This window comes from Mustela erminea, chromosome 6, assembly GCF_009829155.1.
Source record: "Mustela erminea isolate mMusErm1 chromosome 6, mMusErm1.Pri, whole genome shotgun sequence".
In the NCBI taxonomy this organism is placed as follows: domain Eukaryota; kingdom Metazoa; phylum Chordata; class Mammalia; order Carnivora; family Mustelidae; genus Mustela; species Mustela erminea.
The window spans coordinates 83,348,023-83,369,912 of record NC_045619.1 but is presented as its reverse complement, the minus strand read 5'-3'; the positions used below and the strand labels follow the sequence as shown (position 1 = coordinate 83,369,912).

At 51.8% G+C, this 21,890-nt stretch overlaps 1 protein-coding gene across 1 annotated transcript in view; it reads left to right on the top strand.

The window, feature by feature from the left end:
* VDR (vitamin D receptor) overlaps window positions 1–14,617 on the top strand; it is a 54,087-nt gene extending 39,470 nt beyond the window's left edge. Inside the window, exons 4-9 of the mRNA XM_032348002.1 lie at window positions 2,129–2,313; window positions 2,552–2,672; window positions 5,484–5,655; window positions 12,336–12,487; window positions 12,698–12,814; window positions 14,093–14,617. Coding sequence (XP_032203893.1) covers window positions 2,129–2,313; window positions 2,552–2,672; window positions 5,484–5,655; window positions 12,336–12,487; window positions 12,698–12,814; window positions 14,093–14,352 — 1,007 coding nt within the window. The 3' untranslated portion in view covers window positions 14,353–14,617. The remainder of the gene's footprint in view (window positions 1–2,128; window positions 2,314–2,551; window positions 2,673–5,483; window positions 5,656–12,335; window positions 12,488–12,697; window positions 12,815–14,092) is intronic.
* Window positions 14,618–21,890: the final 7,273 nt, after the last annotated feature.

Below are 21,890 nucleotides of genomic sequence, written 5' to 3'. Positions count from 1 at the left end.
GAATATCTCAGGTTCTCTCCATCCGGCCATTTACTGGAGGCTGTACTAGCCATAACTATTACAGAGTGGAAGACAGTTGGGTGCCAATGTGTATGGGAAATAGTAGACATACCACAGAAATAAGAAATGAAAGCTCAGTGCCGATTGGGACAATCCAGAAAGGCTTCATGGTGAGAGAGGACTGAAGGCTGGGTGCTGGAGAACGGATAGGACTTGTGCAGCTATGGGGGAGAGAAGACCCAGCTGGACAGGCAGCCGGCATGAGTGGAAGAGCAGTGACAGGACTGAGCGGGTTGTGTCTGCAGGCCAGCAGTCTCAACGTGACCGGAGCAGAAGCTGCGTCCACAGGCAGGGGGAAAGGGGGTTGGAGAGTTAGGAAGAAGTAAAATCATGGAGCATCTTGACTTTAATTTGGACCATGGTGAGCAGGAAGGATCCAGAAAAAGTTTCTGAGCAGGAGAGTGACATCTTAGAATCCCAAGAGATTATCAAAGCCCAGTCAAGCCGAGAAGCATGTCCAGGATGCCTGTGGCATGACTAGCGAAGCACCCCCCTTAACCCCTCCCCCCCACTCCAGCCCCAGCACCCCCTACATCCACCCTCAGGTGAGCAGGAAAGACCAGACACCTAATCTTGGATTCCCCCGGCTAGGCTTCATACCCTGCCTTGAATGCAATGCTCCCTGCTCCTTCCTCTTCCACCCCACTTGACCTCGTGGGGTCTGAGCAAACACCCACCGTGGGAGAGGGTTGGCAGCTCTTAGGGCAGGTGAGTCAGTCACCTGGGCGTGGTCTCCTCCAGTCCTTCTCTTCGTATGGCTTCCTCAGCTGTGGAGGGAACACGCCTTCCTTTGCCACAAGCTTCCCTTCCTGCTGTAACTGAGGCTCTGGTTGCCCACTTCCACCCACCCACAGTCCACAGGCTCTCCCTCCCCTCCCACCAGCTTATTTCCTTCTCCCCCTCCCTCCCCGAGAGGTCTGGGCCAGTGGGACGCTCTTGAAGCCGGGAACCCACCCACCCTGGGGTTCTGGTTGCTTTCCCTGCTCTTGTGAAACTCCCCAGTTCTGTGGGCAGAAGCGCTGGCAACACCAGCAGACAGCAAGTAGCTACAGGCCGAGGCCCCAGTGCCCACTCCTGCCGTCAGCACTCTGCAAGCCCCAGCCCGGAGGTCTGTTTGCCTCACCCCTGTGCCAGGCATCCCTGCTCACAGCCCTGCCACCCCAAGGCAGCTGCCCAGCCTGGTGAGGTGGGCTCCACCCCAGGGGGCGTGAGGTCTCCCTTTCGTCGGACACGCTGGCTTGCAGCAGGAGAGAACACGGTGCTGCACAGTGTTCTCTTTGGGAATTCTAGAGAGCTCAAAAACTTCCCCGGACAGAACTTTCAAGACTGGACAGGCTGGAGGAGGGGTTGTTTTGCAGGAACCAAAGAGGCAAAGTCTTTCTAAGTTGGTCAGAGTACATTGGACACCCAAGTTCCATGCCTGGAAACTTGGGCGTGGGAATGCCCCTGTGGAGAGGTCTCTCAGCATCTCCTAGCTTCCGACCCTGGGACTGGCCACACAGGGACTCTCATCCTCTTCACTCCCCACCCCAACCCCCAGGCCTCAGAATCATGGGCTGTGAATGTGGGGGAGAAGAGACAGGACGTGACATTTAATGAGCAGCTGGTCTGGGTTACACGTGCATTCAGTTCTCAGGTCGGGGTTGTCACTCAGCCACCCCTCAGCCACCCCACATACACGGGCTTTCTGGAGGAAGGAAGCACAAAGGGCCGTAGAAGAGGTAATAATGGAGCAAACTGCTTGTTTGATTAATGAGATGACCAAAGCCCAGAGAGTTCAGTTTGCCCAGAGTCCGATCACTTGCTCTGAGAACACAGACTCACTAATAATGCCCAACATTCCCACCCCTAAGATCCTTTTTCCTCCTATCTCACACACCTGCTATTTCAACAGGAAACCCAGTTTTCTGTCCATGGAGTAGGCCCCGAGTCCCCCATGGTGGGAAGCCCCCCAACCCCATGCACCCCTCCGATCTTGTGCCTTTAGCAGCTGGAGGAGGGTTTCTCTGAGGAGCTGCAGGCCCAGCCCTCCTGAAAGCCTCCCTCTCGCCCGGCTCTCGCCCCACAGTCATCCTGACAGATGAGGAGGTGCAGCGGAAGCGAGAGATGATCCTGAAGCGGAAGGAGGAGGAAGCCCTGAGGGACAGTCTGCGGCCCAAGCTGTCTGAGGAGCAGCAGCAGATCATTGCCATCCTGCTGGACGCCCACCACAAGACCTACGACCCCACCTATGCCGACTTCTCCCAGTTCCGGGTGCGTCCACGAGCGGGCTGCCTGGGGAAGGATGGGCTGTGGGGTGAAGAGCCACCGCTGGGGCGGGGGCACAGGAGTGGGGACGGGAGAGCCGTGGCCAGCGAGAAACGGGGGCGTGGTGGGGGTGCTTCTCCGGAATCAGGGAGGCATCCCCCCTACCCTTGCAGACCTGCCAGGAAGCCCCTCCTGTCAGAGATCGGGGACAAGGGAGGAAAGTGAGCCCATCTCTCCCTTCCAGCCTCCAGTTCGTGGGGAAGGGGGTGGAGGAAGCCATTCCTCGAGGCCCTCCTCCGTCCAAACGCCTAGCCTCTCTGGGGACTCATCTTCGTCCTGCTCAGATAACTACACAGCCTCTCTAGGTGAGTCGATGCATGCCCCCAGGGAGCCCAGCAGTGGAAGGAGAGCCCAGAGCTTCTACGGCCCACCTGTCCTTGGCCATAGATGGGAGGGTTGCACTTTCATACCTTGCACCGCACGGTGTCCTCAGAATACTCCCCTTTGTTTACAGAAGCGAGCTAACTAGCCCAAGGGCCCATGCTGGGGAAGAGGCCAAGTTGGGCTCTGGCCAGGCAGGGTCTGTCTATAAGGTCCCTGCTCCCCACCAAGCTTCTGCTCCTGCCCTCCTCCCTGTGGGTAACCTGGTTCCTTTAACTGGTATTTTGAGCCTGGGCCTTTGTGGGGGATGTGGGGGGGTTCCTGTTTTTTTTTTTCCTCTGTTTTATTAAGATATAATTGACATAGAACATTGTATTTGTTTCAGTATGCAACATAATAATTTGATACATGTATATATTGCAAAATGATTACCACAACAACTAGAGCTACTACCCATCATCTCACACAGTCAGGTTTTTATTTTCGTTGTGCTGAGAGCTTTCAAGATCTACTCTCTTAGCAACTTCCAAATATATAAAACAGTGTCATTAACTGCAGCCATCAGAGCCTAGAAGGAGACATTTCAGGTGAAGGGAGAGCATGTGGGTCCCATTGCGGTTCTTTCCCCCCACCCTAAGCTCTGCGGGGGTCACCACGGCCCCAGATGACCCGTCATCTCGAGCTCATCCCTGCTTTCCTTCTTATGGTCCTTTTCCACCTTCTTCTTGGTCCTCCTGCTCCATCCTCTCCTTCATTGCTCTGCCTCTCACTCCTGCAGGAGGGCAGGGGTTGGAAAACCCCTTCCCTCTGGGGAACTAGAACCCTCAGATATGGTACTTTCAGACTGATTGATGGATCTGGGCCCAGGTCCCAGAGAGGTGGGAGGGGTCTCAGTGTCAGCTAGACAGGAATGGCAGTGGAGACAGACGTGGTATCTGCCCACCCAGGAGTGACAAGAGGGAGGTGGTCAGGGACATTGCTGAGATTTACTGATCCTTTGAGCCCCCGGCTTGGAGGGATTCTTCCCGTGTTGATTTCCTCTCCCTGCTTTGCTGCTCTTTTCACTTGGTGGGCTATTTCCATTGATGAGGATCAGTCTTCATGTTATACACTCTGCTTTTAATAATTCCATATTAGTCAATAGTTTTGATACCCTCATAGGTTAATTGATATGAGGTGCACAGCCCCACCAATGTCAAGTTCAGTACAGCATATGCTGGCTGGCTCAGTTGACATAGCCTGCGGTTCTTGATCTCAGTCAGGGTCATGAAGTCAAGCCCCATGTTCGGCATAGAGATTACTTAATTTACTAAATAAATAATTAAATAATAAGATTCAAACTAGTTAACATTTTTAATTTAAAAATATTAAGCAAAAGTTGGGGTGCCTGGGTGGCTCAGTGGGTTAAGCCTCTGCCTCCGGCTCAGGTCATGATCCCAGGATCCTGGGATGGGGTCCCGCATTGGGCTCTCTGCTCAGCCCGGGAGCCTGCATTCTTCTCTCTCTCTGCCTGCCTCTCTGCCTACTTGTGATCTCTGTCTGTCAAATAAATAAAATCTTTTAAAATATAAAATAAAATAAAAATATTAAGCAAAAGTAATACATGTTTATTGTAGGCATTCAGAAAATATCAGCTAAATTATATATATGTACACATATATAAAACAAATACATATTTTTATATATGTAAGATCTTTAGACCTACTACCCAAAGATAATCACTGTTAACACTGTGATAGGTCTCTTTTCCATCTTTTTTTCTTTTTTTTTTTTAAGTTATTTATTTATAGTTTTTATTGGACAGACAGAGATCACAAGTAGGCAGAGAAGCAGGCAGGGTTGGTGGGGAAGCAGGCTTCCTGCTGAGCAGAGAACCTGATGCAGTACTCAATCCCAGGACCTGGGATCATGATCTGAGGCGAAGGCAGAGGCTTTAACCCACTAAGCCACCCAGGCACCCTGATTTTCTTTAAATGCATATGTATATTTCCAAGTAAAATTATGCTATACACAATTTAGGAACTTGCTTTTTTCTTTTAATAGCGCATTATATCATTTTTCATGTCATCAGTATACCTCTGTATTATATGCTTAAAAGCTGATTGGTATTCTGGGGTATGAATGTACAAGAACATATCTAATCTAGATTGGGTCCCAGTTTTTTATTAAGTTAACAGTATACTTGTACTAAATACTTGCACTTATTCCGGATGTTTTTTCCCTTAGGATGAATTTATGGAAGTGGGATTACTGATCAAAGAATATACGTAATCATAGGCTTCTGACCCCTACTATCAAATAGCTTTCTAGATTACTTGCACAAATGTAGGCTTCCTTTAGCACCCCGTGACCCAAGGGTTGCCTAATTCCTTGACATTGGCATCCACATTTAAACATATTTGTTTTTAGTATATAGGTGAAAAGTCTAGATGTTCTACTCTGTAGTTCTTTGATCACTAGTGAGGCCAATCCTCGTTTTCTATAAGTTCATTGACTCCAAATTTGAGGTCATTAGAAACCACACATGGTCTGTAAAATCATGGCTTGAGGAAATCTCATTTCTTGGAATATCTCTGATCTTTGATTTTTACTGCCTTGCTCTGCTTGAAAGAAAAGCCAGGGGGAGTCCTAGAGGAAAGCCTGGGCTGAAGATTGACCTTGGAGAGAGGCGGTCACTATGGCATTTCTGGCTAGCCCTGCAGATAGGGCAGGGGAGGTCCTCACGGGGCCAAGCAGGAAGGTATCTGGCACAAGCATCCTGAAGTAGCTCTTTCTCTCTCCTCATGCTTCCCCAGATGTGATGGAGCCAACCAGCTTTTCCAATCTGGGTCTGAGGGAAGAAGACTCAGATGACTCTTCTCTGACCCTTGACCTGTCCCAGCTCTCCATGCTGCCCCATCTGGCTGACCTGGTCAGTTACAGCATCCAAAAGGTCATCGGCTTTGCCAAGATGATTCCAGGGTTCAGGTAAGAAGAGTCAGACTCCTAGACTGAGCTAGAAGAAGGCCTGGAGATTGCTAGTCCACTGCTTCCCAAAATAGAGACCCAGACCCTATCCCAGTCTTCCCACATCAGAATCTCTGGGAAGTACAGCCCATCCAGCATTACCCAGCAGGCCAGTGCTGGAGAGCCATCTGTCCCTGGCAGATTCAGGATGACAGAAGAGAAGCCCAGAGAGGTTCAGTGGCTAGCCAGGATCATTTGCTAGTGCTGGAGCCAGTATGTGTCAGAGCCAAGGTCCAGAATTCCAAGTTCACTGCCATGTGCACTCCAGCTGGCTTGGGTCTAATCCTCATGTCAGCCTTCAAATTAGACCTCCATTAGCCCTCCACACCCAAATCTGAAACCAAAATGCAATGACAGAGAGGAGAAAGGGTTGCACAAGGCGACTTGTGAAATAATTTAGGGATCCCACAAGGAGACAGTTTTCCTGGCACACACAACCTGGGCCTCCTTCACCCAAATTTCTGTGAAAAGGCCTTTTCCTAACCATACTGAGACCCTTGCCAAAACAGATAGATGTAAGGGGTGCTGCTGGAGTAAAGATCCTCTGTTAGGGAGTCACTGATACAAATTTCACTCAACTGTTCTATTGTTTTGGTAATAATGGCTCACATACTTCTATTTAAATAGCTGTGCAGTGTTAAGGATTCTTTTTTTTAATTTTTTTAAGATTTTATTTATTTATTTGACAGACAGAGATCACAAGTAGGCAGAGAGGCAGGCAGAGAGAGAGGAGGAAGCAGGCTCCCCACCAAGCAGAGAGCCCGACACAGGGCTTGATCCCAGGACCCTGGGACCATGACGTGAGCCGAAGGCAGAGGCTTTAACACACCGAGCCACCCAGGCGCCCCTGTGTCAAGGATTCTTTTTTTTTAAAGATTTTTATTTTATTTTATTTATTTGTCATAGAGAGAGAAGCGAGAGCAAGCACAGGCAGACAGAGTGGCAGGCAGAGGCAGAGGGAGAAGCAGGCTCCCTGCCAAGCAAGGAGCCCGATGCGGGACTCAATCCCAGGACGCTGGGATCATGACCTGAGCCGAAGGCAGCCGCTTAACCAACTGAGCCACCCAGGCGTCCCATGTGTCAAGGATTCTTAAAGGAAGAAAGTGTAGATGCTTTCAGTAGAATGTTGGGAGGTAGTTAAAGCTATATTGACACATTATTTATATCATTTGAAGCACTGCCACACAATACATATACAATGTGATTGAGAAAGAGAAAGAGAAATCACTGGCACTAACTATTGGCATCCGCTCAAGGAGCTATATCTGCGGTTGCCAGCAGAAGGGACTTCCGAGTGCTTTCTAAATGCCGATGCTCAGATTCAGTGCTGGAATTCTGGGAGCCCCAAATTATGGGACATGGGCCAGCTCTGAGGGGGAGCTAACATGATGGGCTATTTATTGTGTGGTGAATCTCTCTACCACACAAGGAAGCCGTGCGTCGGTCACTGTCTCCATGACTGCATGGACAGCTAGGTGGCGATAATTCAGAGCGCCCAGTCCAGTTCCTCCCAGCTGGTGCCTGCCCTGAGACAGCCAGCTCTGTGTGATTTTCTGCCTCTTAGCAACTCAGGTACCCGGGGCTCTCCTGTGCTCTTCCCTGGGGAATTCATGTGAAAATTGGAAAGAAGAGAAAAACAACAAACTCGCTTACTGCATCGAGACACCTTTGGGACACCCCCCTGAGTTGCACATTTTGGTGGCAGAAAGAACAAGGGCTGCTGTGTGGCATCCAGCAGGAACAGAGCTACCGAGTGTCACCTGTGAGCTCAGTGTCATGCTGGGCCTGGGACTTACCCTCCAGAGCCTTTCCTTGGAACTGACAACACGTTCTGCTTCGCACAAGTTCCAGCTCCCTCCCACACTCTTCAAGCTAGTGTTTGCAAACTCAGTCTGCTCCAAGGACTTGTTTTGTGTAAACAGCCAGAGAGAAAAACACTTCGAGGTGTTGACGGGATACCAGCAGGCCAGCTTCTCTCCTAGTTCCTGAGAGCAGTCCTCATCTGTGCAGGGCTCGTCTTTCCTAGCCTGGTGGGGAGCTCTGTCCAGATGCTCGGGTTTGCGGATTCTAAGTACTGACTGGGATGGCACACATGGCAACACTGTCCTTAAAAAAGCCGTTCATTTAACCAGATGACCTTGATGCAACACACCCTCCCCCGCCCTGAAGTAAGTAACCCAAACCCTCATATTTCCCCCATGCCCTTGGTCCTCATCCCTTACCCTGGCCACATATACTCTGACACAAATAGCATGACCCAGCCCTTGGTGTCTATCTCCAAGGATGAGTTGTAGTCTGGCCCCTTCATTCCCTATCCAGTCTCATTGTCCCCAGTTCCCTAGTCTGGCCGCACAGTCATGGCCGACATGAGATACGTAGGAGCAGACACTGAATCCATCCAGGTACTGATCCCAGATGGGTTACAGCGACCCTGCACGTGCTTGGGCTGCCTTCTCTGTCTTCGGCATGACTTAAGAAATCTCAGAATGGAAGGTGTCCTAGTGAAAATGGCGCAGGCCTGGCCAAGAGCTCTGGGGTCAGGAGGACATGGATGTGGCTACTCTCTGTGATTGGACAGAGGGGACACCCAGCCTGGACCGAGGCCAGAACCAGGCTCTGGTGGGCGGCAGGTGGGGCCAGCCCCGTAGCCCTCCAGCTCTGGGGGTTTCTGTGTTTAGGGATTCTATTTTTCCAAGAAGTGGAAAAATAGTGGCTGAGTCCCTGGTTGCTTTGATCCTGCTGCCTGTAGGCAGGGGTGGAGGGTGTGGGAAGGGCAGGATGAGACTTCTGCGTGGGTGAATGCGGGGTGGGGGGGGTGATGGAGGGTGCAGGCATGGGACCAAAGTGGGGCGGGACTGAATACGCCGTGCTGGGTGTGAACTGCACACTGTGTGCCTTGGCCCCACTCCTGCTTCCCACCTGCCCTCCCTCAGCCTCTCTGTCTGCACCCCACAAATCTCCCACCCTCAGTGCTTCAAAAGAAAGCCCTGGAGTTGGGGCACCTGGGTGGTTCTGTCAGTTGAACATCTGCCTTCTGCTCAGGTCATGGCTCCAGGGTCTTAGAATCGAGTCCCATGTAGGGCTCTCTGCTCTGCTGGGAACCTGCTTCTCCCTCTACCTCTGAGCTTCCCCCTGCTTGTGCTCTCTCTCTCTCTGTCAAATAGATAAATAAAATCTTAAAGAAAGAAAGAGAGAAGGAAGGAAAGAAAGAGAGGAAAGAAGGAAGGAAGACAGGCCTAGAGGAAGTGAAATCAGGTGCAGCATCCAAATGGCCAGGAGCCATCTTGGACCTGAGAAAAAAAGGACCTACAGGTTTCACTGCCAAGAGAGGTGTTAAGAGGGACCAGACCAAATGAGCTGGAGCCCAGCCCTCTGGGCGAAAGACCTTTGACCCCACTGCTGTTTCTATTCACCTGCTCTTTCCTGGGTGAAAGGCCTAAGGCCATATTGCGGCCCTCCTCCCACGTCCCCTCCTGTCTTCACTTGGTCATCTATGTAACGAACAGCTTTCTTCCCTAAACTGTGAAGGATTCCAGTTGACTATGTGGCAGTTCCTGACCTCCAGGGCTCAGGGTCTGATGGAAGAGATAGACATTGAGACAATTGCGGTGAAGAGATAAGAATCAAGAGAGGCCTGCGGGAGGGACCCTGGGAAGCAGGCAAGGAGGGACCCGCTCTGCCTGGGGGTGGGGACGACCAGATAGACAGACACACATATCCAGAGCACCTCACAGGTGCCCAGAAACAGCTGGCCACGAGTGTGAAAACTCATCAGGGACTATAAATATGACACAGGTCCGCAGAGGAGGCACAGAGCCAGACCTGGCGCCTGTGAGCAGGAAGGAGCTCTCTTAGCAGGAAGGATTTCTCCTTCATTTCCACCTGTCCCCCTCCCCCCCCCATCGGCCACCATCCCCTCTTCTGGCTGTGACTTGCACTTAGAAAGTCCCTGGGTTTCTGGCTATCATCTGATGTCGTTCTAGGTTTGCTTTCATAGAAGCCATGTGCCGGGATCAGAATAGGCAAGATGCCCCTGGAATCTCTCCCGCAAGCTTTTTGTTCACTTCTGGCCTTCCATTTCAAAAGGGACATTGAACAAAACATACAAAGAAATGCCTCGCAGAATTACTTACCATGGCTCAAGTTAGAAGCAACCAAAATGTCCAAAAATAGGTGGATGGGAGACTGATTAAATAACTTTGCAGTATGTTGATAAGATGTAATTTTAAGTAACTCGCTATGGACTGAGCTGAAGAAATGTTCATGACGTAGGAAGCAGAACATGATTACCAGGAACTCAAGTATGTTTTAAAAAGAGAGATTTGCGGGGCGCCTGGGTGGCTCAGTCGTTTGGGCATCTGAGTCGGTTTCTGCTCAGGTCATGATCTCGTCGGTCCTGAGATCCAGCCCCAAGATGTCTCCACTCAGCAGGGTGTCTGCTTGAGGATTCTCTTCTGCCTGTCCCCCAACTCACGCACTTGTGTGCACAGGTGCACGCTCTCTTTCTCCTTCTCTCTCTCACAAATAAATAAAAAAGAGAAAGAGAAATATGTGTTTAAAAAAAGATAGGAAGGAAATACACCAAAATGGTCATTGTGGTTATGAACAATTTTTATTTGCTTTTATATTTTTCCATATTTTGTGAAGATTTCATAATTATCATCTTTTATTGTATAATGAGTTAAAACCAAAATGAGGCATTAGTTTTTATTTTTATTTGGCAGAGACACAGCAAGAGAGGGAACACAAGCAGAGGGAGTAGGAGAGGGAGAAGCAGGCTTCCCGCGGAGCGGGGAACCCGATGCGGGGCTTCATCCCAGGACCACAGGATCATGACCTGAGCCGAAGGCAGACACTTAATGACTGAGCCACCCAGGTGCCCCTAGTTTTTATTTTTAAAATGTATATGACCATCAAGAGAAAATTGACAAAGGTGGTGAGATGTCTAGACACTGTGTCTTTGGAACTGTCTTGGAGAAGACACAAGGGTGCGTGGTAACTTTCTTTAAATGGTTAAAAGACCCCCCCCATGGCTAGTGGAGAAGTCTGGTTCTGTGTTCCTTGAGAGGACAGAACTAAACGCAGTGGGTATAGCTCAATAGAAGAAGCTATTAACCCAGGAGTTAACAACCTCCTGGCTATCTCCGGAGACTTCCAAGTACCCCGGCCCTGGAAGGATCCTGCGTCTGCAAGGAATGCTGAAGGAAAGGGGTCACGTAGCCTCTAAGGGGGAGGGGCTTCCAACTCCAGCACTTGGAGACTGTTTTCAGTGCAGACACTTTGCCGCCATCCTAACCATCATCCATCACCCGTGGATACAGAACTCTCACCTATCAACACCTATTTCTCACCTCTCACCCAAGTGCAGTCCCAGAGAGGATGGCAGCCCTCTCCAAGTGGAATATCCAGGTGGAAATGTACAGTCAGGAAGAGAAAAGGAGGGAAAACTGGAAGCGAGTTGATCCGTGGGTGCTGCTTTTTCCCTGTCATTGTTCAGGCAAGCCCAGCTCGTGACTCAGAATAGTGGAACCAGTCATTGGCCCCTTCTCATCAGCACAGATTTATTGACCTTGTTGTGCTCAGGGATCCATAGTCATTGTGCAGGCAATGCTGAGGTAGTTGGGAATGAATGCCGGCCCTCAAGTAGCTTGCCTACTGGCTCTGAACGCAGAGCCACAGATAAGCGTGTAAGGGGCAGAGCTGAAGGGGGAAGGGTACAGAAGATGTGCAAGCGGCAGGCCATGAAAAAATGGTTCTAATCCTACCGAAAGTAACTGGGGGGTCGGGGGCTCCGAGGGAGACCTCACCAGGTTCAGAGTCAGGAAGATGAGGTGCAGCAGAAGAAGCAAGGCGTTCTTGGCTGGGGCTGGCGTAAGAACGCCTGACATTGAACATGGAGTAGTGTGAAGTTTCTAGAATGGAGGGTGGGTGGAGTTTGCGAAGGGAAGAGGGCTGGAAAGACAGTTTGGAGCCAAGGGATGGAGTATGGGCTTGACCCTCATGGGGTTGAGAGTCCGTGAGGGTTTCCAAGCATGGGCGATATCTTGCTGCCGCAGCTATAAGCATCATGGAGGAGAGACCCGAGAGAGACTTGGTTCCAGAGTTCTAATCAGAGGCAACTGAGAAAGATGACAGAGCTCTAACCAGCACAGTCCTGATGGTACTGGGAAGGAGGTCAAGGGCTCAAGAGACGTCCTGGAGACAGAGTTGGCTGAGGGTTACTTCTGGGAAGGACCAGAGGACAGGAGGGAAGAACAAGAAGGCATGGGAGGTGTTGAAGGTGACTGGGCCATACCTCTCCCTGACCTCCATGTTCCCTCTGTAACCCTGAGCGTGTTTCCCCAAGCTCTTCCTGCCCCTAATAGCCCTGGCCACGAAGGCCTGGGGACACTGGTGAGTCCCTGGGTTATCCCTGCCTTAGTAACTGAGCTCCTTTTCTTCCAGCCGTGGTACACAATCACAGCCTGACATGTTCTCCCTCAGGGAAACAGTTTTTTTCCCTTCCGGTCAGAACCCCAGCCCTTCAGTGAAGGACCCAGGGCACACGCTAGTCACCTGGCAGGTGCCTGGAATAGCACACTGATTTGCATAATCGGAAGTTCTTGACCAGTAACCTGACTCCTCCCTGCCCTCCCCGGCAGAGACCTCACTTCTGACGACCAGATTGTGCTGCTGAAGTCAAGTGCCATCGAGGTCATCATGCTGCGCTCCAACCAGTCCTTCATCATGGACGACATGTCCTGGACCTGTGGCAGCCCCGACTACAAGTACCGCATCAGCGATGTGGCCAAAGGTACCTTCGGGCCCCACCTCCTCCCTCTCCAGCTCCCAGACTCTGGTCCCCCCCCTTCCTGGGGTCACGGGCCCCGGTCAGGTGCATTGGAGAGGGCAACAGGGAGAGAAGTGTGAGAAGCGGGCCCCATCAGGGTCGGGGGCGGGGCGCAGTGGTTTGGGTAGGCGGCTCCCCAGTTCCATCCGCAGCATCTGGCCATCTCTCTTACAGCCGGACACAGCCTGGAGCTGATTGAGCCCCTCATCAAGTTCCAGGTAGGGCTGAAGAAGCTGAACTTGCACGAGGAGGAGCATGTCCTGCTCATGGCCATCTGCATTGTCTCCCCAGGTATGGGGCCTCACAGTCAGGAACTCAGGGATGGGGGAAGGGGTCCAGCAAGGGGAGGAGGAAGCAAAAGGAGAGACAAGAGACACCCATTTGGCTGTGTTTGCACAGCCCATGTGATATGTGTATGCCAAGAGGTCCTTCCCTGCCTTTGGCCCTGAGACCATAGGGGTTTCAGAGGTGGGACTCTGAGGAACCAGATGAATGGGGTTTCTCAGGCCCTAGACAGGTCTGGATGTCCCCAGTACTCAGGTTCTGCTCTTATTTGAACTGGACTGAACTTTGCTGATACTTGAGATCACCTGTGAGGTAGGGTAGAAAAACTTGGGGCTTATACAGGCTTCTGCCTCGAAAGCTTACCTGATGGGTTTTGGAGGCTGTGCTGTGACCCTGAGCTTTTCTGTCTATTGGCGTGGGGAGAGAGAGAGGCTAGGAGGGAGGTTATTGGGGTCCTGGTATGTTTCATGGTACTGGTGGATGATTGTGGTACTGGTGAAGAGGCCTAAGGGGGATAGCGCTGTCTCCACCTATGATGAGGGAACCAGCAAATAGCCTCTGATCAGGGATGGGCTGGGGACCCATGGAAGGAACATGGGCTCCCCATCCCCTGCCCAGCCAGCACTCACTCATTCCTTCTTTCCTGCACTCAGCCATGATTTACTGAGCACCTGCGAGGTATCAGGCACTGTGCTGGGCATTGAGATTCAGCCGCAAACAGGACACAGACTTCTCTTCCATGAAGCATAGGAGGAGACATTAAACAATTACTCTTTAATGACTCATTCTCATGTGATGAAATTTTGAAAACTAAACACGTGTCTGATACTACAGCAGGGTATAATAGAGGAGAGAACTTGATGCAGTCTGGGGAATGGAGGTAGGGGTGATGGGGAATGGCCCTTTTGAGGAAGATCTTGGAAGCTATTGCCTGAAGGGTCAGCTAAATTCCAGACAGAGGGAAGACCAATGTGAAGCCTGGAGGCCAGAGGGCACGGCACATCAGATTAACTGCTGGAAACATGGAGCCTAGAGATGGAGGGAGAGAGTTGAGCTGGAGACAGGGCCTGATGCGACCTGGGACCCTTGACCCAAAATGCAAGGGGAAATGGTTGAGAGGCTTTAAGGGGGACTGTGGTGTCCCAGGTCAGCAGCCATACGGGGGATGACCTGAGAGGATGTTGAGGTTGAGTGTCTGAGAGTAGAGGTCCTAGGGAGATGGATTACAAAGGGACCTGGCTCAGAGCTCCTGTGCCCTCTCCTCCCGCCTCCCTGTGCTCACAGACCGTCCCGGGGTACAGGATGCTGCCCTGGTGGAGGCCATCCAGGACCGCCTGTCCAACACACTGCAGACCTACATCCGCTGCCGCCACCCGCCGCCGGGCAGCCACCTGCTCTACGCCAAGATGATCCAGAAGCTGGCTGACCTGCGTAGCCTCAATGAGGAGCACTCCAAGCAGTACCGCTGCCTGTCCTTCCAGCCCGAGTGCAGCATGAAGCTCACGCCCCTCGTGCTGGAGGTGTTTGGCAATGAGATCTCCTGACTAGGGTAGCCTGCTGGGGCTCCTGGGTGGGGCTGCTCCTCTGGGGCCTTGTGCCCCGGCCTGGGGCGTGCTACTGCCCGGCACACCTTCCTACCCCCTCCGGAGTTCAGCCCCTCCTCTCCCACCTCCCCTGCCACCCAACCCAGCCTGTCTCCTGTCCGACCTAACACCAGGGCTCCCTTTCCTGCCAGCCGCAGGCTGCCCCCAGTCCCGTGAGACCTCAGTGAGGAGTTGCTGTTTGTTTGATAAAGAAACTCAAGTAGGGGAGCGGGGACAGATGTTAAGGGTGGGGCCTTGCCCAGGAATGGCCCTACGGCGGATGCTGAGGGGAACAGTGAGGCAGGAGAAACACACCCATTCCTCAGGGACAGAGTTACCTGTACCTCCCCTGACTCCAGGCCTGAATGTCTAGAGCCAAGTGGGGATCTCCTTCCCCCTGCCTCCCCCACGATGAATAACTAGACACAAACCCTCTCCCACCCTCCAACCCTGTCCCGTCCTGCTGCCCATCTGCGCTGTTTTGTCCCAGGGCAGTGTGCCATGATGGAGCCTTCTCCCCTTGCTTCTCAGCCCTGGCCTGTCTAGGATACTCACTGCCAAGGATGGCCAAAAACAAGGTGACAAAGGTTACAACTCCCCCCCCTCACCCACCTCTGCTGGCCAAAGACACATCAGTGCCCACTTCATCCCCTAACACATCGGTGCCCACTTCATCCCGTTGCTATGGTAACATTCTTCCCAGAAGTTGCTCCTGGTGGGCCTTCTCCACATGGCAGGGACCACTAGCCCAGACCCCACCCGCTGAGAAGCCCAAGGAGGGGCGAGAGCAGGGCCCAGGAACTGAGGGACAGGCAAACCCAGCCTTACAGAAGAGTGGTAAATGGTGGCCACGGCTGTCCCTGTCTCCAAGCCCATGGCTCCTTGCCCTGGATCTAAGAGGTTGGTGGAGACCAGAGCTCTCCTTCCAATGATCTACGTGGCAAGAGTGAGTTGCCCCCAGGTTGCAAAGAAATGCCCAGCAGCATCTTCATCCTCCCCCTGCCAGTCTCTTACCTCCTGTTCAGGAAGGAGAACCAGTGGCCATGGGTGCTGGTGGGGCCTCACCCTAGGATGGTCGAGGGTGATCCTGAGATGGGCATATTCTCCCAACTCCGCCGCTGTCTGGAGAAGCAGTGCCACTCTGCTTACCCGTGGTGCCAGCTCTTTTCCACCTGGCAAGGAGGGATGGAAGAGAAGAACCTCAGACCGCCACAGGCTCCCCATGCCCTCCCAGGGAGCCCATCTAGGTGTAGTTCCGAGACTGCCGTCCCCCTGAGACCGGGAGCTAGTGCTCCAACACCTCCCTGTGGGTAGTGGGAGAGCAGTCTGGCCTCGGACGGCTAGGCCAAGGGAGCATCTAGGGTGGGGTCATGTGGGGTTGCCCTTCGTATTCTTACTCCAGCACCCCGAATCCAGAAGGGATGGGGGCCACTGACCTCGAAACTCCATTTATTTTCCCTTCTACAGCTGGCCCAACCAGGGAGGTGGGAACACTCACTCTGCTTCCTCTGGGGGGGGTCCCTGGGTGAGTGAGATGTAGGTGTGTGGGACTGCTGCGGAGGGGCCCCTCAGGAGTTGGAGAGGGTCCCCCAGATTTTTGCTTGAGTGTGGGGAATGCGGCTACATTCGGTGCCTCTCTGGGGAGGAGTTCCTGTCAGCCTCTACCCTCCTGCACTGCTCCCAGAAAGCCCCCGGGGAGCAGGGAGACTTCCACGGGGAGCACTGTCTGTGTCCACCGGGCCCGGGCTCCTTCTGGTGGGGAGACCTCTGACAGCCACGTTTCTCATGGCCCAGGGCCTCCAATGTGGCCGAGGCCAATATTTATTAGCCAGGAGGTGTTTTCAGAATCAGATTCCATCTTGCACCACATTCCAATGTAGCAGGGAGTCCTTTCCTACGACGGATGAAGAGAGATTTATGGGGGGGAAACTTACATTGTGAACAAATTCTATACATCAGCTGTTGTGATTCTCCTCGCTGTTATTTCACAAATGAGGTAGAGGCCCTTATTGGATTTTGGCTGCAGAAGACATTGGTCTGACATGCTAGTCGGTGGGCAAAAAGGCTGAAAAATCGCTGCACTAGTTCACCTCCCTTGCTAAAGAAAACCTGACTCTTGGAGGAGGGTATGGTCCCCAAGCTCAGACACCTGCTTAGAAAGAGCTCCAGGGGGACTCCTGGCTCAGTGGGTTAAGCCTCTGCCTTTGGCTCAGGTCATGATCTTGGGGTCCTGGGATCGAGCCCCGAGATTGGGCTCTCTGCTCAGCGGGGAGCCTGCTTCCCCCGCCCCCTCTGCCTGCCTCTCTGTCTACTTGTGATCTCTGTCTTTGTCAAATAAATAAATAAAATCTTTTTAAAAATAAATAAATAAATAAAAGGAAGGAAGGAAAGGAAGGGTTCCAGGGATGGGCCTGGTCTGGGGACTCCCTGCCCAGTGCTCTATTGGCTACACCACACTTGAGCTCAGACCCCATTTCGCCCCCTCCCCCAAAGATGGCCCTAGTCCTCTAGAAGAGGGTCTGGATTTTCGACAGCAAATCTAGATCCTGGACCCCTGTGTTCCTTCCCTGAGTTGTCACACTGCTGACCCATCAGGAGGGGGAGGGACACCTCAGCCTGTGTCTCAATGTGAATCAGATCCCCCTTCCAATGTGGCCCAATGGGGTCTCTGCCTCAGCTCTGTATAATGCTGTTGCCTTATCAATAAAATGCATTTGTCTTTGTAATGTTTCTACCTTCCCAGTTCTCCCTCTGGCCCTGCCTCCTCTAAGGCACCAGACTGGTGCCCAGCTCCTCAGCCGTGGGGCCCAGAACACCAGCTCACCACCGAAGGGATGTCTGGGAGTGGGGGAGGAAAAAACAGGAGTAAAAGTGAGGTTTCACAGGACTGAAGTGGGAAAAAATATTATCTATTCTATTTTAGAATGAGAGAATGAGGCTGGACATTTAGAAGTCTAAAATGGTTAAAACCATATTATTGGAAATGCTGGAAAGTGTGCACCTAGATGCCAAAGATGCAAAATTCTGGGAGATGGGAAGATCCTTCTGTGGGCTAACTGGAGGCAAGTTGGGGAATGCAAGAGAGGCCTACAGAGAAGGTCGGAAGGTAAGACAGATCCAGGGAAAGGAACAAAGGAACAAAAGAAAGCTTTAAAGAGTGCCTTCTCAGTGATTTCCAAAGAGAATAACAAGTTGCCAGAAATTTGTCAAATAAACAAATGAAGAAAGATCTGCTTATGGTAATAAAATTAGCTGATACTCACATAGCACTTACTTTGCAACAAGTGCTACTGTAAATAAATGTTTTAGGCAAACCAACTTGCTTTATACTTCGTGGATCCCAGGGGAGCTGGGCTACTGAGAACCCCATCTGACAGAAGGGTAACTTGCCCAAAACCCCACTGGTGGCAAGTAACAGAGATGGGATTTGAACCCTCAGCAGCTGGCTCCGGAAGGCATTAATTCACTCCTGCACCATTCTGTTTCCAACTGAGTTGAGGAGCCTGGCAAATGACAGATAGTCTTATCAGCTCTCTACTGAAGAGCATGTAAGGGGGGTTCCCATTCCTACAGGAGGCCCTGGCATGTGTGATCGATCAGAGAGTGCTCTACTCGTGGAAAGCCTGGGGTCACCTATGCTGGGTCCAATCCAGTGTGGCTCTTACCTGAGAACCTCAAGAATGAGAACCAGGCCACTGTTAGCAAAAATGCGCCTCGTATTCGAAATGCTGTGTGGAGAATTGCAGATGCTTCCCGTGCCTAAACAGATTCCCAAGGGACCCAGAGGAGCTGATGCGTCCCACTCTGTTCCCCAAGGAAGGGAGATGTATGACAAAGGCCACATCCCCAAACTCAGCAAACAAAAAGACCCAACCAAAGACACAGCACCGTGCTCTGTGAATGGGGAAATCATGGACAAACGGGGCATTTATTTTAGAATAAGTCAGATAGTCTGGAACCCAGCAGGTGTGATTTACTTTAATTTTTCAGAACTATCTGAAAGGCTATAGTGTGCCACCACAAGATGGGTTGGTAGTAGAAGAATTGGGGATAGGGCCCGAGGACTATTTTGTCCCGAAAGATGAATGGGCTTCGAGAAGGAAATCAACAGCTGCCCATACGGGCATGTCTCCAGCTGGAGAAGTGTGAAGAGGAAGGTCTGGAAAACCATTAGGAGAATCTGATTTAGCATTTTATGGAATGCAGGAATGCAGGATCTCCAAGGCTGTGTGTTCCCATAAAATGAGAGGAAGGCACCCCCAAAAGACCTTAGTGTTAGGAGAAAGCAATGTGAAGTTTCCATATTGCAAGCTTTGGTTCTACGCTTGTGCTGTTCAATGCTGTGGCCACAGGTGACTATTTAAGTTGAAATTCATTAAAAGTAAATAAAAGGAAACATTTAGGTCTTCAGTGACACTAGCCACGTTTCCAGGGCAACGGGAACAGACAGTCCAGACTCAGAGCATTTCCCATGCTGCTTGAAACCCTGCTGGACAGGGCTGGTCTGCACACGGCGTTCTTACCTGGTACTAATCATGTTGATCTGCTGAGCAGACAGCCACTCTGCTCGACTGTAGCTTTTCATAGAAGCTATGAAGGAAACATCCTCCCTTTACACCAGGCAAGGCTGGAACTGGGTGGCTGTGAACAGTTCTGCTCCTTAAAAGAGACAGAAAGGGAAATCACAGGCCATGGGGTTGAGAGCTCCCCAGCTTTATGTGACAGAAATGGCTCAGCAGCATGTGGGGAAAGATGGGTTCCTTCAGCCCTGGGGGGCACACAGATGGCTGGAATGGCTCGAGTCTTCAGGTCGGTGACGCCTGCTTCAGCCAGGGCTCCTCAGAGGCTCTCTGCAGGGTGGGGTCTGTCTCCCAGCCCAAGGGAAGGTCTCGTCCTGCCCATATCCTGTCCGTTCAGTACCTAGTGTAGGCAAATCTGTGCCCAGGAGGATGAGAAGCAGTGGGTGGCTGGGGTCCCTGCTCCAGATGGCTGCAATCGTCTTGGAGTCTCCGTATTCAGACAGGTCATACAGGATGTATGAGGGAATGGCTAGTTGGGGTCCCAGGAAGCTGACTCTGAAACGCAGAATGAAGTACGGGGAGCTTACTGAAGAGAGGTGGCAGCAAATGGGTCAGGGACAGGGAGAAGTAGGGCCACGGTGTGATCTCAACTAGCACTGCTGGGGAGTTCTGAAACTGGGACCACCCTTCACAGGGCCCCAAGTTGAGATGAGGAAGCCGGTTTTTTTTTATCCCTGCATCAGCAAGTCACTGGATACAGGCCAGTCCCCAGGAAGAAAGTGTGACCTTGACAGGACCTTGAGCTCCTTGGCTCTTTTCAGCCAAAAGCAGGTAGGACTGGGGGTGTGTCTCTTCACAGTTTGTACAACCAGATGGGACCTTTCAGAGTGAGCTGCTCTGCTTGGGGAGGAGCCAGAAGGCTTCCAGGCCCTGCCTTTTGGCTCTCTGGTGGGGGGACCCCAATAGTCCCCGGAGCTCCCCTCCAGAGGAGAGTGTTCCTGGCATCTTCCCAGCTAGGGACGATCTAGTGCTCTTTTCCTAAATCATCTTGAACTTCACCACTAGGTGGTGCTACTGCCCTACAGGGACAGGCTTGAGCTACCTGCTTGGCCTCTTCCTCCTCTCCTCCCTCTGTTTCCTGCTCTGGCCTCTCTCCATCTCCGGAAAGCAGCTGAGATCCAGCAAGGTCCTGACTCCCCGCTGCTGGAGGCACCTGGTTGGTGCTGTTTCGGCCTCCTCATGCCAAGGACCAAGCAGGTTGGACAAGGGACCCGCTCTCTGGCTTCCCAGGCTATCCCTGGAATCACAGCTGCAGGGCATGGGGGTGCGAATCTGACACACCTTAGCCAAGGGCCCTCCAAGACTGAGCTCTTGTGCCTCTGGACACCTTCCATGCTGGCTCCAGGTTCCCTCTGAGGTCCAGCCTGGATGCGTTGGCTTTATTGCGTTCAAGCACAAGCACCAAACTCAGTGCTGGGGATACAGATGTGAGTAAGACAGTCACTGCCCCTCAAGAAAGGTGCAGTCCAGGAGGACAAGACAGACCTACAAACAGAGCATCCCCCAGCAACACGTGCAGAAGCCACCAAGCAGATGGAGAGTCGATCACTCAGCACGATAAACCGTTGGGTCACCACCCTTGCTCTGGGGGAACTTGGGCAATTTTTTAAATTTTTGAGCCTCAGAATCTTCACCTACAGAATGGCAACAAAATAGTGCCTACCTCTGGTTTGCTGTTGTGATGGAATCTGTGTAAAAAACGAACCCCACTTCCTGGATGCAGCCATGACTCAGAAACCCTGGGCAACATCATTATTGGGCTTCAGAGCAGAGGGTAGTCCAGTGAGTTTTCATTAGGAGTTGACATTGCTCCTATCCCCTGACCACGCATCCCCACTGAGCCCTCTGGACTCACGCCAGGTGGTGTCCTTGGCCTCAGGACTGGAGGGCTCCTGCTCCCCAAATAGCTGTTAGAGCCCAGGGAAGGAATCATTGTGCCATCTGGCCACCAGAGGGCAGGTGTGCAACTTAATAAGCTCAAAGCAGCCGCTACCTAAACCACCGGTGCTCTGAGGAGAGGTGAGGGAGATGGGAAGCCGGGCACAGAAATCGGAAACACATGGAACTCTAGATAAATATTGTCTCCAACTTCTTCCAATGACGCTCTTTCTTTACCAGTGTCCACTAGATCCTTGCTCCTTTGGTGAGGTGGACAGCCCGCCACGATCCAGCCCGTCTGCCTGCCTCTCACGTGTCACTGTCCACACATGGAAACGCCAGCTACTGCTGGGTCCAGGCCCCTTGCAGGTCTCTGACTGTGCATGTGCCTTGGGGGCCAGCCTCCGCACCGGTGGTTCTCAGTGCTTTGGTCTTAGGACCCCCTCACACTACTAAAAATAAGGACCCAAAGAGCTTTTATGTATGTGGGATTGTGTCTACCCATATTGGCCATGTTGGAAATTTAAATTGAGACCTTTTTAAAGTATTTGTTAAATCTTTCAGAAGATTTTATTTATTTACTTGTGTGAGAGAGAGAGAGCATAAGCAAGGAGAATGGCAGGCCGAGGAAGAAGCAGGCTCCACGCTGAGCCGGGAACCCGATGCGGGGCTCGACTCCAGAACCCTGGGATCATGACCCGAGCTGAAGACAGATGCTTAACCGACTGAACCATCCAGGCATCCTTAAATTTTTTTTAAATTAAAAAAAAAAAGTAACAATAACGAATGGAAGTTAACATAAATAACACATTTCTTATTAAAAATAAATTTTTTCTGGATGCACCTGCATGGGTCAGTCAGTTAAATGTCCGCCCCTTGGTTTTGGCTCAGGCCTTGATCTGAGTCCCTTGTGGGGCTCTGTGCTCAGCAGGGAGTCTGCTCGAGACTGTCTCCCCCCACCCCTCCCCCATGCACCTGGGTGCCCTCTCTCTCTACAATAAATAAAGCTTTAAAAATAAATAAACAAATAACCTTTTTTCC